The 15080-nt window shown below is 48.5% G+C and overlaps 1 protein-coding gene across 1 annotated transcript in view; it reads right to left on the bottom strand.

Annotated features, from left to right (window-relative positions):
• ZSWIM5 (zinc finger SWIM-type containing 5) overlaps positions 1 to 15080 on the bottom strand; it is a 141314-nt gene that overhangs the window by 3639 nt on the left and 122595 nt on the right. Inside the window, exons 7-13 of the mRNA XM_066623189.1 lie at positions 14231 to 14377; positions 13724 to 13861; positions 12480 to 12740; positions 11053 to 11188; positions 9858 to 10012; positions 2714 to 2877; positions 1021 to 1102 (exon numbers count right to left, since the gene is read on the bottom strand). Coding sequence (XP_066479286.1) covers positions 1021 to 1102; positions 2714 to 2877; positions 9858 to 10012; positions 11053 to 11188; positions 12480 to 12740; positions 13724 to 13861; positions 14231 to 14377 — 1083 coding nt within the window. The remainder of the gene's footprint in view (positions 1 to 1020; positions 1103 to 2713; positions 2878 to 9857; positions 10013 to 11052; positions 11189 to 12479; positions 12741 to 13723; positions 13862 to 14230; positions 14378 to 15080) is intronic.

Below are 15080 nucleotides of genomic sequence, written 5' to 3' on the forward strand. Positions count from 1 at the left end.
TGTAGCTGAGTACGGGGTAGATAATTTGTGTGTAGAAGGGTACAGATTCGATCCTCTGGCATTTCCTTTCCTTCCTCCTTTCTGAGTTGGGAAAGACTCGTCTAAAACCCTGGAAAGCTGCTGCCAATCATGGTAGGCAATTCTGAGTTAGATTTCTACAACTGGATTAATAATAAGAGGACCATGTGGATTGTTCTGGATAGTGACCAACAACAGGCATTCTGACGGCTCTGTCAATGTAATCTCTATCCTAGAAGCAGAATAAAGCAGGGCATCCCTCCTCTGTTTAGCAATAGTCACTTTTTTGCACCAGATAGCAACAGAGGATTGTGTTATCAATGAAGATCGCTATGATCATCAGAAGCTAATGCCTGACTGTACTTTAGAAGGCAGCTTCCAGGCATAATTAGAGGGCCTCTGATTTTATCTTCCCTTTTAAAGCCAGTCCAGTAAATCATCTCTCATACACACTAAATGATTTGTTTTTAAAACCACTGCCCACAAAATACATCTAGTTGGTCCAATTTCCTTAGCATCACAATTTTCCTTTATGTCTGTATCTTTTAACTACTGCAGGGATCCTATTGTAACCAATATCTTCTCTGGAGTTCCCGGGTATTTATGCTGAACTGTAGCTAAGAAACTGAGCTATAATACAGTCCCTGTAGCTCTCCTGAGCGGCACAATCCTGGGGATCGCATTGCTGCCTTCCACCTGCTGCCTCCCTCCCCATCCCTGCAAGGACTTACAGCAGTGCTAACTCTCCTAAAGAGTTTGAAAACCGCTGCCTTACAAGGTTATTGAAAGGACTACAACACTGCAATGCCTGTGAAATGCCTTGAACATTCCAAAGAACTTTATGAATGCTAGCATTAACTCCTAATGATTACCTTGCACAGCAGAGCCACATCAGTGTGTTTGGGTGTGCAGGACCTGCCACTGCCATAGGCTGACCAGACCAAACAGAGTCAGTTTGGGTTGCAGTGCTTACTTACAAGGATGCACTCATGAGATACCCACCTACTTCTGTAGCACAGGTCACCAGCCATCGCACCATTTCCCTCCGCCTCCAGTTCAAGGTCGATAGGGTCATGCGCATCACCTGGAACAGAGCACAACAGAGCTGACAGATGACTGCCTACAGATTATCATTGACCCTATAGATGGAACTGTGTATGGTCCAATTTCAGCACATCTGGGAAACAGCTCCTTAAAATATTACATTGGTGTCCCAACTTTCTTCCATAAAAAACTCATGATAGTGTATGCCCATGTAGTCACCTAGCCAGACACTGACCAAATCAAAACCTATTTAGCTTCAGCAAGGTGGTAGTAGCATCACATGTGCTTAGATCCAAGCTGTAGAAAGAAATTTCCGGAGGTCTGCAATATGCCTCCTCTCTGCATGTGTGCATACATGTACAATACACCCCTCCATCCCTGGGGACTGAAATGATGGCTAATAAATGGTTTTAATAAATAATAATCATAATAATCATAATTCAGCACCCAGAGAATAGTCTGAAAATATATGACACATTTCTGATGCTGAAGAAAAGCAAGTCTACCTTGTATGCTGCCTGGATGGGAACCCTACAGAAGCTGCTCTGATCTTCTCACAGTGAAGAACATGATAGGAGAGCAATTAAATTGGGGGGGGGGGTTTTCTGGTGCCAGGATTGCATGAAAATGTTCTCTAGGAAGCAGTAGGGAAGCTCCCCAGAACCTGAGCCACATCCAGTTGTTTTTTCTATGTGAAACATTTTCATAAACTCCTGTCATGGGAAAGCACCCATCTCCGATGAAAACTCCTTTCGTTTCCTCCAAAAGGCAATGTTTTGTATGCACTGTGGCGGACGTAGGAAGCGGCCTGTCACATTCCTCTTTCAAATGTAAATTAAGTGTCCTGCAACAACTGTTTAGTAGAACCAGAGAACAATAGCCTTGACAGAAATCTCTCTCACATCTGGTCAGGGGTCCAGTTCACTCATCTGACTTTGAAGCGGGAAATCTGATAATCTGCTAATTTCAAACCAACCTATCGGAGCTTGGGCAGGGACGTTAGGCTCCCAAAAACAGAGTAAAAGAATAAAAGCCCAGCTGGTTGGGGACAGCAAGATACGCAGGAGATGCATGATGCCCACCCAGCCAAGATGAAAGCCATGATGCTATCCAGCTAGGAAAGAGTTAATGAATAAAAGCAACATGCCTGGTGCTGTATCCCACAGAGCAAGTGGCCTCCCATCTGACACCTTGCTCCACCCTGCAGGTTACCCAGAGAAGGCTTAACTCTAGGTGTGTCTGTCTGTGTGTAGAATTATACAGTCATATGTGGATGAGAGTGGGAGAGAATTGAAGAAAAGAGGCTGATCAAGATGCTACCCCTCTTTCTTCCTCTTTAGGCAGCTCAGTGTGAAAGCTGCCAGCTAGAAGGCAGACCTGCAGCTGTGTGAAGAGGTGGAAACGTGATCCTGTTCCTGCGATTCTGGCCACAGCTGGAGCCTACTTCACATACACAGCCACAGCATGACTGTATCTGTAGGTTTGATGTGATTTCAGGTTGGAGGAAAACACCAGGTTTCCAAGAGGGGAACATGACCCTCCTCAGCACTACCTGGGACTTTGCCACAGCTCCTACAAAGCATCTGTTGCCTTCCAGCCCAAAGTCCCACAAAGCCCTGAAATTGGCAGAGTAATCGCCTCTCTCTCCTACCTGCAGACCCAGCTCGAGAGCTACATTGAGCAGGGTTGTATCAGAGCTGTTGTCAGCAGGTGTGGCAATCTTGAAGGCATCCTGAGCCAGCTTGAAGATAAGTGAGGAGGAGTGTATGTTCTTCTGAATTGCTTCCAGGACAGTCCGCAGGCGCAGCATGTCCCCTGCAAGGACACAAGGAGAGAGCTCACTCGGTGGTTTCCTGGGCTACCCACTCAGATGCCAATATTTTCTTTCTAAACTAGACAACATTCAGTGTGTAAATATTGGGAAATGGTGCAGCAAGGAAGTTCCACTTTCCCACAACCCTAGATATTGCTGGGAAGAGACTAGTGAGAATGTGGCATAGATGCTAAAGAGGTATTCTGTCTCACTACATTTCCAAGCAATACCCAAAATTCACCCCCAAATTCTGTCCATTCAGTCTTTCTGGAGCTCATGCACTCCTAGCAAATAGTCCAGGGAGCTACCTTTCCTCATCTGAGGAAGGATAAGACAGCTGCAGAAACTGTGAGAGGCTGTGGTGAAGCATAACTGGTTACCAAGCAATTTGGCTTTACTGCCATCTCCTGTATGTACTGCAAGGGCAATACATGTACAATCTTCCAACATAGCTCAGGGAGGCGACATTTAGGATTTACAACTTGTAAGTGGAGGATATTTCCTCTGAAATGTCTCATAGCAGCAGTCTCCAAACCATGGACCCAAGCGTAAGGAAAAAAAGATTTTTCCTTACACCAGATCTGGCCTGCAAGTTGTAATTGGGTGGCTATTGTCTTATAGTGAATCGCAAACCCCAAACTGGCACCTCTAGGAAGAGAAGGACTGTTGTCTTTATGCCCTGTTGTACGTTTCCCAAAGGCATCTGGCTAACCATATTCAGAGACAGGATGAACCCTTGGACTAGATGAATCTGCTCCAGTAGGACTTCTGGCCTGACATCTATGTGGTACTGGATACATGCCAGGTGAGCATAGCCCAAGCCAGGCTTGTAACACTTTGCTTGGGCTGATGTCATGGAAGCATCACCTTAGGGTCTTAGGGAAAAGGTCAAACCCGTTTACCAGAGCATTCTCCTCCCGTCCCCCCAACCCCCAGCAACTCCTTCTGGTTGGCTTAGCAGAAGCCTTGCCTTTTTGGGAAAATTCCATGATCAGCCACACCTTTTCTGGTCAGCAGATTTAAACCTTGTAAATAAGGCCACATTCTGGGAGCCTCCTGACTTTGAAGTAAACAAAGATGTTAGAGGACACAAAAGAGGTTCCTTCAACCATAGCTTCCCTCACCAACTTCACTGCAAAAGAACCAAGTATTGCCTCTTCAGGGTACAAAGCAACAGAAAACACCCATCTCCAATCTGGGGTGGATTATCAAAGCAGAAAGAAACAGACCTTAATTGAGCTCATCCCACAGTAGCCTCTATGTTTCCCCATGATAATTCTCATTGTAAAAAACACAGACTCTTTGTGTCACCCCTTTTCCCCATTTTTCAATGAAGGTAACTCTGTCCTTGAATGGCTGGATGAACTGGACATTGTCATTTGATCTAGTCTAATTGATATATAAGTCCACGTATTATATGCCATACGCTAAATAAATAAATCCCCATTTTAGGTGCCATTACTGCTGCTCACAGATTGTTCAGCAACCCACTGACACTGCATCAAGTTCCCCCATTCCCTCCACTACCTAAGAACAACTGTGCCAGCCGGCACTTGACAAAGGTACCAGATCACTCTCTTCTTTTTTCAGGTTTGGTCCCTTCTTCTCTGCACTCTTGCCATGAGTGCTGCCGCAAGCCTCAACTCAAACACCCATTGAGTCTCCTTTCTTTCATTAGCTGCCACTCAAGCGAGCAGCTGCTCAATGACTGCTTCCACTAGGAAGGCAAACCCTGCTCCTTTGCCTTGCTTCCCGTCCTGGAACCAGCCTAGTTCACCTGGGCTTGCCTTTTCCTCTACCTTTGAATAAAAAAAGTTTCATGTACAATAAAGTGTCCAAACAAAAACAAGCAAGAGTCTTATAGTGACTTAAAGACTAGTCCATGTGTTTCAGCAAAAGCTTTTGTGGGCCACAATCTGCTTTGTCAGATTGATGATGTGCTCAGGATCCAAGGAAGTGGGCTGTGATCTACTAAAGCTGTGACTAAAATGAATTGTCCTTAAGAGGTTAAAAGGCCATTTGTTATTTTTGCTGCCACACACTAATAAGGCTAACACCTCTGGAAGTTGTCAAAATTGAGTAATTTAAAGACAGACCTCTGAAGATGAATGCACGCTAGTAAATTAATGCTGTGGCAATCTCATTTGTTCATTTAGGGCGGGGGTCGGCAACCTGTGGCTCCAGAGCCGCAAGCGGCTCTTTCACCCATCTGCTGTGGCTCCGTGCAGGGCCAACCCGCCCCGGCAGCCTCAGCACCCGCGGGGAGCGACCCCCTTTCCCCATGGGATGGGTTGGCCCACGACACAGCTGCCGCTCACCAGCCCGAGCGCGTGCTTGTGCAACTCGGACACCTCCTGCCCGCCCCGCGCCTCGCCTCCCCTCCCCGGCCAAGAGGGACGGGACACGCTGCACAACCTCTATTCCCCTCAGAGTCGTGTCCCGCCCGTGGCGTGTGCTGCACAGTAAAGCCTTTGAAGCCCCCTCCACACCGCAGTGGCAAGAGGGGGACGCCTCCCAACGAGGCAGCGCGAGGGAAGGTGGCACTGCATGAACTGACGTGGCCGCCTTCCCACACACCCCGGCTGACCTCCCTCTCTCGCGCCCCCCCATGGCTCTCCCCAGCCTGCCTTGGACGGGAGCTGCAGCGTTGGCTGCTGCGTGCTGTATGTTGGCAGCGCCATGCTTGACAGCTCCTCATAAAACGGCTCCTTCAGGAGCCTCCCCCCGCCGTTTGCTTTGGTGCGGGGCTGAGTCTCCCCTCCGCTTTCAGACGACTCGCATGCGCCTCTCCCTGCCTTTCCCCTTCCAACGTCTCCCTCCCCCCGCCTGTCTACAGAGAGGGACGGCGCGGGCAGGATGAAGAGGCGGGCACTGGAGCAGCTCCCGCCCAAAGAGCCCCAGCCACCCCTGAGGGCAAGCCCCCTCGCTGCTGCGTGTCCCCTCCCGCCCGAGCCACAGCGCCAGCCACCTGCCCGTGTGGCAGGGTTTTACACCCTGACCCCACTTCCCACAAGCAGCCCTGATCCCCCTTCCCCCAAGCAGCCCTGACCCCCAAGCAGCCCTGACCACTTCCCACAAGCAGCTCTGACCCCCAAGCAGCCCTGACCCCTTCCCACAAGCAGCCCTGACCCCTTCCCACAAGCAGCCCTGACCCCTTCCCACAAGCAGCCCTGACCCCCAAGCAGCCCTGAATCCCCTTCCCACAAGCAGCCCTGAATCCCCTTCCCACAAGCAGCCCTGACCCCCAAGCAGCCCTGACCCCTTCCCACAAGCAGCCCTGACCCCCAAGCAGCCCTGAACCCCCTTCCCACAAGCAGCCCTGAACCCCCTTCCCACAAGCAGCCCTGAATCCCCTTCCCACAAGCAGCCCTGACCCCCAAGCAGCCAACCCCCCTTCCCACAAGCAGCCCTGACCCCCAAGCAGCCCTGAACCCCCTTCCCACAAGCAGCCCTGAACCCCCTTCCCACAAGCAGCCCTGACCCCCAAGCAGCCCTGACCACTTCCCACAAGCAGCTCTGACCCCCAAGCAGCCCTGACCCCTTCCCACAAGCAGCCCTGACCCCCAAGCAGCCAACCCCCCTTCCCACAAGCAGCCCTGACCCCCAAGCACCCCTGAACCCCCTTCCCACAAGCAGCCCTGAACCCCCTTCCCACAAGCAGCCCTGACCCCCTCTCCCATGCAACCCTGACCCCCCTCCCCTAAGCAGTCCTGACCCCGTCCCACGTGCACCCATGGGTGTCTGGATAATTGATGGGAATACTGGGGGGGGGGCCTACTGGACATGCAAGTGCAAATGAGGACGCCAATCAAACAGCATTATGGAAATATCTTCAATAACAGTTTGTCAGGTATTTAATATTTTTTATTAATATTTTAAAACTTTCTTAAAAAGTTATTTTATACATAGCATAAAGGTAAAAAAAACTATATATGCAGTGTTATCTTAATTTTAGATGTCAAAAGGGTTTTGCGGCTCCCACGGTTTTCTTTTCTCTGGAAAATGGGTCCAAATGGCTCTTTGAGTGTTTAAGGTTGTCGACCCCTGATTTAGGGAGACTGTTAGAGAGAGCCTGCCAAGCACACTTTGGAAATCCCTGCTGCAAAGCAGAGGTGGAAGAGAGACAATAAAATTCACCACTGTATTTCCCTTTTACCAGTACAGTACTTCTGAACAAAGGCAACCCTGGACTGGAAAACCGAACCATGTGAAGATGAATTTAAGGAAGGGATGTGTGTAAAATATGTTATCAGTCCTAGGGGCATGGCCCCAAAGGGAGGGAAACCATTTTGCTTAGAACCAGCTGGAGCTTAAAAGGCAACATGTGGAAGGAGCACACTTGGTCCTAAGGCTCTGGATGTGTAGTGGCATTTGTTTGCAGTCTTTGCCCCTGTTTGAATCAATTACTACTTCACTTACAATTGCTGACTTCCACAATTATAGGAATGTGCACTGGGAACCTGGAAATTTTATTCAGAAATATTTCACAGCCTTCTGCAAAAACTTACAGCAAGTTACAGTATTAAAAGTGAAACCATCCAAAAAATACAAGTAAACAAAAAAATAAGAATGCTTAACACCTCTGATCTCCAGGGCCAACAACAAAAGCTCAATGTTAGTCCAATTCCAGCCACAGAGTCCCTTACCCGTTCACTTCCACTCCACTGACAAACAATAACAAGCTCAATGAGCCTCAATGAAGAGAGAACTTTTATCGCTTCCTGCCAGCCAGTCATTCAGGTCCAGGCATTCAAAAGCCAGGTACTCTTTGTTAAAGACTTCCACAGCCGCTCAGAGGAATACAAGCCTCAACCCCTGTGGATGCTGACTTACTTCCATCAATGCTATTATATGTCAAATCAAAGCAGAGGGCACCAACACGGAGAGTCCCTTGATCCCAGAAGCCCAAAGGTTTGGCTTTGTTCTCCCGTTTCCTTGAGCTGCCAGCTTCCATCTGGCCTCACTAGAAATGTGAGGACATGTGGATCCTATCACTGCCATGTAACAAACTCAGAGAGAGAGAGAGAGAGAGAGAGAGAGAGAGAGAGAGCGTGAGTGCACTGCCAAGTGCTGCATGCAGCGACCTGGGCAGAATGTAGTGAGAACTTCCATGTTGTTCAGGAAGAATTTCGGTATCAACGCAAAGGAGAATTAGGCAGTGACCATAAGGGGCAGTGACTGGGCAACTCTAAGCACATGGCTTGGATCAGCACAGCAGCTCAATGGCTACTGGGCACGACCATTTTCTAACTGAACTTATTGTGCCATCCTCCCTGAAGAATGAGCACAGCCAAGGAGTAGAACTATATCCAGAGCTAAGGCACCCTGATCAACTGTAGTGCTGATGCCGGGTTGCTGGGAGCCTGGAACAAGGTCCTGTTCATCACACCCCCTGCCCATTCCCTGATGGTGCATTTGGTGCTGCCACTGCCACCAGTACTGCTGGTTCAGGAGTCAGCCCAGTTCGGTTGGGTCCTCTGATGGTTGTGGGCCATCTGTCAGTGCCCAACCTGGTTGACCCCAAAGCCACCTCTGCCAATTAGTCAGGATACAGAAGTGATGATCCTACTCAACTTGCAAACCAGGGACTCTCAAACTTTTACATAATGAGTATCCTTACACTAAATAAACCACCTTCAAATTTTACTCAACTGCAGCTAAGACCAACAGTTTGCCCAGCAACAACCACATGCCATCAGTCCAGGGCAGAGGTGTCCAAAGTTTTTGGCAGGAGGGCCACATCGTGTCTCTGACACTGTGTCGGGGGCCAGGGGAAAAAAAGAATTAATTTACATTTAAAATTTGAATAAATTTACATAAGTTTACATAAATGAATACATGAATGAATATATTTATATGAATGAATGTAGGTCTTGCAATAGCTCAAGGCCTATAGAAGGCCTTGCACAAAGCAAGGCTGGCCTTTCCTTTGCTACCTCTGTTGCATCACAGACATGAAACAGCAGTGGAGGAAGCCCTCATCCCACAGCTCACGCGAGAGGTCAAACAGTCGCCCTCACGCTGAGAGCAGTTGCGTCGGGCCAGTGTGGGCTCCAACGAATCTCCAGAGGGCCAGAGACTCATTGGAGACTGCGGGCTCCCTGAGGGCCACATTGAGAGGCCTCGAGGGCTGCAAGTGGCCCCAGGGCCGGGGTTTGGGCACCCCTGGTTCAGGGCATAGGGATAAAAACAGAGAGAAGCAGAGAGCTTAGCCAAAAGCATGGCTTAAAGTGTGCCTGGGAAGACAGTCCCTAGTGAAGCACACAAATGTACAAAACAACTGTAGCCTGTTCCTGACCCATCTCTTCTTTTATTAGCAATGGTCACAGGTGGGGTGCAAGGTTTCACCTACACTGCAATCATTGGGAGGGGCAGCTCAGGAGTAGCCTTTCACTGTTGTATGGGAGCACACATTTCCTTTTAGTGGTCTCATCCATCCAGCAGGAAAAGAGCCCTTTTTGCTTGAAGGGTCTCTACCATCTAGTACAGGCAGCCAGGCTCAGCATCTAGGAATGCATATTCATTCTCTTTGTTATAAATCAGGAGAAAGGGTTGGTCTGTTCAACAGGTTTCTTGGTGTGGACCAGGCAGAAGAAGCCTTATAAATTCATTAAAGCAGCTGAGAGTAGAACAGCCTTTGTGGAGGTCCCTTGACCATGGAGAGCAAACCTTTCTTATCTTGTGCTTATGTCTTTCCCTCTCTTACTTTCTCCCCCCTCACAACATTAGCCAAAGCTGTCCTTGCCATTGATTTTCAGATCCCTAGAGTTCCTGTGATATGAAACAACTCCTGCTTAACTGTCATCTCAAGGGCAGAAAAGGCAGCCTCTGTACCCTGTCAGAAGGTATCTACAGTGATCACCTGACACACACAGTTTCTTCTTCTGCAATTATCTGGTTCTGTTCAGGTCCAGCTAAGACAAGCAACCCAGTTAAAGTTTCTGGTTGTCATGTTCAGTTGTGCAAGGAGTCCTTCACTCACCTTTGGCTGCTGTCAGCATAGTGGAAGCAAGCTCGCACTGTTGTGATTCCAAGTGTCCCAGAGTAAACCAGCGTGGGTACCTGCTAGGCACGACTGGAACAATATGGTGAGGGTGCGTGACGTCGCCAGAGGCAGTCGTCTCCAGAACTGGCAGCCTAGGAGGAACCAAAGCAGCAACATCAGATCAAGGGAGGGGCACCTGCCCATGGTAGGCTTAAATCCTTTCCATCTCATTTGTTCACTGTACGCTGGTGTAAAACTGTGCAAGCAGCTCCTTCAGGGGCTTCTACAACATATGGATGCAAGACCAGCCTCAAACAAACTTGAAAGACCACTAGAAAACTGAAGGGTGATTTATAAACTTGTAAAGAAAAATGTAAGTTTAGAAACATCCCCCTCTTGTGCTTTTATGTCAGAGCCAAGGATGGCTTGCACAGCAGTCATCTGGATATGCTTAGTGTGGGGTTGTGTGTGGCTTGCTTCAGGGCATCTGCTGCTGTCTGGAGCTACCTGCTCACATGTTTGTATTTAAAAGCTTTGGGGATCTAAGGAACAGGAAGCACAATTACCCCCTCACCTAAACCTGCTTGCTAATACACACAGCTACTAAACCGGAGGGGTTCCTGCATTTATCAATATGGTCTTACAGGTAAATACAAAACGAATGACCCAGGCCTGCCTGTTCCCAGCCTGCTCAGTCAGTCTCTCCTGCTCGTCTTTCTGGAGCTGCTATAGCTGAGCAACATGCAACTGTTCTTTGCATCAGACACCAAGGGTAATACGAACGTCCCCCTAAGGATGTATTCCCAAGGAGCACAATTCACAGCCGCCCACGTCTTCATCACTAGTATTTGAGGCATCCTCTGACTCAAACCGACAGAGAATGGTGCTCTTGGGATCCAGATGCTGCCTGGACGAAAATCTTGCTGCTTTCCAAAACCAAGTAAGTAGGAAATTATAGCCTCTTGATACAATAGACCAACCGCACCTGCTAATCAGTAACTTTGTTTTCACGCTCACACTTTAATAACATATGGAAATTATTTACTTAAAACAACTGCCATAAAACTACTGCGGCGATTTGGACACTGCAGAAGTTCAAGCACAGAAAAATGTAAGGAACATAGTGAGCTACGGAAAAGTCCCCGGTAGTTTGTCCTTGTATCACGCACTGGGAAAAAGCAGCAGTACCAACCTCATGGAGCGCAGTGCCAGTTTGTAGGCCAGGTCAGCATCATGGGGCAGCAAGGCAGAGAACAGGTACTTGGCAAAGGTGTGCATCGGCACGCTTTCGCGGTGGATCACCTCACCAAGGCCACTGAAAGGGCCACCTAGGCAGGAGCACAGCCGCATCAGGGTCCATCCCACAACCAGCCCCCCAGGATTCCAGCCAGGGAGAGTTCTGTGGGTTCACTTGTCATGCTGCAGATCTCCCCTATATACTCAAGATTTTAAACTGGGACATACCTGATTCTGCTCAGCCCTACTCAGTCCCAGTACTGCTGAGGAGCTTGAGGAACACTCTCTCCCATCCCACACTGGAGCACTGCTGCTACTCCCCTCATTTCCACTGTGTCTAATTCAGGCACCATTGTTAGTAGATGATGTTAGTAGATGTAAGGGACAACATAGCTGCTGCAGTTTTGTGGCTACTGCTCCTGGGCCCATCTGCCTCTCAGTGGACACTGCACTATGTTTATTTCTACAGCAGATGCAAGGGGGAGCCTTGGATCTTCAGCCACCACTGCAATTGTCCAGGGCAGCGGTTCTCAAACTGGTGGGTCGCAACCCACCAGTTCGTGTAATGCTTGCCCCGTCCCTTTAAGAGGTGGGGGAAGGGAAGGGAGGCAGCAACGCAATCCCCAGGATTGCGTCACTAAGGGGGGCGAAGGGAGTGCCTTGCACTTACTTTTAGAAGGTAGGGCTGCAGCAGACTACAGGAGGGGAGGGCAGTCCTGCACAGCGCTCCCCGAGGCTTGGAACTATCGCTAAAAGCTAGCGCAAAGCACTTCCATTTTGCAGGAAGTGCTTTGCACCCACTTTTAGCAAACGTCCCAAGCCTCGGGGAGCGCTGTGCAGGGCTACGCAGGGCTCCCCGCATTTCATGTAGTCTGCTGCAGCCCTGCCTACTGAAAGTAAGTGCAAAGCACCCCCCTCGCCCCCCCTTAGCCCTAGCCCCCCCCCCAAAAAAAACTTACTGAGGGAGTAAAGCTTCCTCAAAGTTTGAGAACCACTGGTCCAGGGGATTCCTTAACAGCATAAACCAGCAACATGCAGGGAAAAAAAGCCCTTGAAAAATGGATACAGAGAGCAGCTGCTAAAGGCACAGAAAGCTGATCTAGTGGTCAGGGAAGCATGACTCGCTCCTTGGCTCTCACCATGACCCCCCCCCCCAATCTCCATGCCACAATACATATATTGCTGCCACATTGTTCCCTTCACACAAGCACTTTGCCCATCCATACCTAAATGGGATTTTTATTGTGACCCAAGGAGAATTTTCTGGGGTTTCTAGTTGCAGAATATGGTGCTTACTGCAAGGAATCTAGATTGTGACATGGCAGGGGGCTGAGCATCCTTCCTGGTGAGCAGTAGCTGATGGTGGCACCTCAGTCCCCTCACCTTCCAGGAGCAGGATGCACTGCTTGTGTAGCGTCTGCACCAACACAGCATCCAGCTCCAGCTCCTGTAGGCGGGCAATGATCTGCTCCTCGTTGCGCCAGACTTTGTCTTGAGCATAAAGGCCCTCCGGCATCACCCGCTGCTGTCCCATCCCCATCAATGCCACTTCCAGTGCCAAAGATAAGTAGGATTCCCGGCCTTCAGGATAGCAGTTGGCTACAGGCACATGCTGGTACACTGGATTCTTGGAGTCACCAGTATCTGGGGGAGAAGAAAGTCATCAGTGGAATGAGCAGAGCACTGCCACCTGGAGCCTCCTTCCTTCCCTTCCTCCTTCCAATACTGACAGTGAGGTAGGCTCTATCACTGTCACTGGTCTAGCCTACCTGTGTAAGAGACAACACAGCGGCCATCTCTCAGTGCAGTTCATATGCTGGCTCAGCCATGCTGAGCAATATAGACAGATTCAACAATTCCATCTCAAGACACTTTTGCATGAGGAACTGCAATGCAGGGAGACCACAAGGAGCACCACAGAAGCACCTGGGCCCCTGAGTTACCTGCCAGACATGACAGTTACAGCCAATCTAAGAGACATCTTTTATTCCAAGTGGCTGGTACCTAAGTTTGAGGACCAGTTCTGGTGGCAATAACTGGCACTTGCTTCTTTCACAGAAAGGGTTTGTCCAAGTGCTTGATCAGGGATGTCAAACATAAGGCCCATGGGCCAGATGTGGCCCTCAGAAGCTATTTATTCAGCCCCCATTATAATTGGGCTCTCTCAGCATGACAATTGAACTCTCACATCTTGAAATTATAAACAAGATTTGCAAATTTTCTCTTCTGTCATTTGTAGCTAATGAGTTTTTATGTGAAAACAAAGTGCTTATTTCTAGTCATCTACTTAATGATGTCACTTCCTGCTTAATGATGTTACTTCTGACCCTCAGCAGATGCCATGAATGCTATTCAGCCCACTATATGAAATGTGTTTGACACCCCCTGTTAGATACTTCTTTCTCCTGGGCCACTCTGTACTCACCATAGGAAACCAGCTCTTCAGAATGCAGAGCCTGTGCTACCTATGGATGGCTCCAAAACGGATGCAGAGAAACTGTTTTGGGTTCAAGGTTTGGCACTGCAGGGTGTTTATACTCCTATGCACCCTTTCCTGGGAATAAGCCCCACAGAACATAATGGAGATTACTTCTAAGAAGATACGTATGGGATTGTGCTGTTAATACCTGAAATTTCAAGGCAGTTCTCATCCTCTACTCGACATGCTTCTGTCAAAGTGAGAAATAAGCAGCCAATGGGGTTGAGTGGATGCCCCACCCAGCTTTCCAGATTTGTGATGGTGGTCGCTCCTCTCTGCAGCAGCTCTAGAGTATAGTGAACAAGAAAAGTCCTACAATACTTATTTCTGTATGACATTCTGCTTTTCTGCCATAAGGCCCATATCCTGTCATTTTTACAACAACAAAAAAGAGGTGAACATGTTCCCTTTGCAGTAAGGCTACAATCCATCAATCCATTACGTCAGTAACTAGAGATCTGCAAAAGCATTGCTTGATCTAAGGCTAAAATTCAGTAGGACTTGCATTTTTTGATTGCTGAGAAAAGTGCTGGGTAGAGACTACCAGGCACCGATATACTTCAAACCACCCCCAAACTACCTATCAAGAAGGCCAACCAGCATAAGCCATGCCCTGAATTGGTGCCAAACCCACAACAGGCTGCTGGCCCCATACCTTTCTTCTGATGCTTGTATATCTCCAATTGCCTCTGCTGCTGCAACCTCAAGGTGTTGATTATAGCCACAGTCAGGCGGAGTGCTTCCTTGGGGTATCCATGGGAGCGAAGGGCATCAACACGGGCGCAGGCTGTAGGGACGTGTTCTGTGGCATAATGTAGGCACAGAATGCAATTAAGGCCCACAGGCAGGCAAATGAGTAATCCTGTCTATGCAAGGGAATCAATTCAGTGAGTGTCAGGGATGTGGGATTCACCTCCTATTTCTGAATTTTCTGACTTGTCGCTTCATTCTTTCTTAGAGTTTAAGCACATATGCAGAAATATCATGTGGTATAGCCTCCTATAGTCCTTCTCCTTGAAGACTAGTCTTCCACACGCAGGCTGCATTTTGGTTTTGAGGTTTTTGTTCCTTTGTCAACATAGAGGGGCATTTATACAACCTTCAAATTCAGTCTGAAGTGGCAAAGGCTCAGAGGGCTGTGCCATGTTATATGATCATGTAGTTCAGCTCTTAGATTTTCAGCCCACCCTTTCTCCTTAGAGAAACCTCAAGGGGCCAACTTCTTGCTGCTTGTCTGCATGACTCCAATAAAACCAAGTTCCATATAACTGATCATATTATACTACTGGTAATCCCTGTGCAACATTCCAAACCTTTTCTGATGGCTGATTGAAATGTGCAGTACATGGCTCCACCTTAGGGTGCAAGCAGAACATTGTTTTCTTGTAAGAAAGATCTCCCTGCAAATAGAAGGTTGCCATGTAAAGAAATGGCTTTTAGCCTAGTCTTTTCCCTGACACCCTATACTTCCATGCCAAAGAAGGAGTTGTGTCTGTTTTGCACAT

This window comes from Tiliqua scincoides, chromosome 4 (genome assembly GCF_035046505.1).
Source record: "Tiliqua scincoides isolate rTilSci1 chromosome 4, rTilSci1.hap2, whole genome shotgun sequence".
Taxonomy (NCBI): domain Eukaryota; kingdom Metazoa; phylum Chordata; class Lepidosauria; order Squamata; family Scincidae; genus Tiliqua; species Tiliqua scincoides.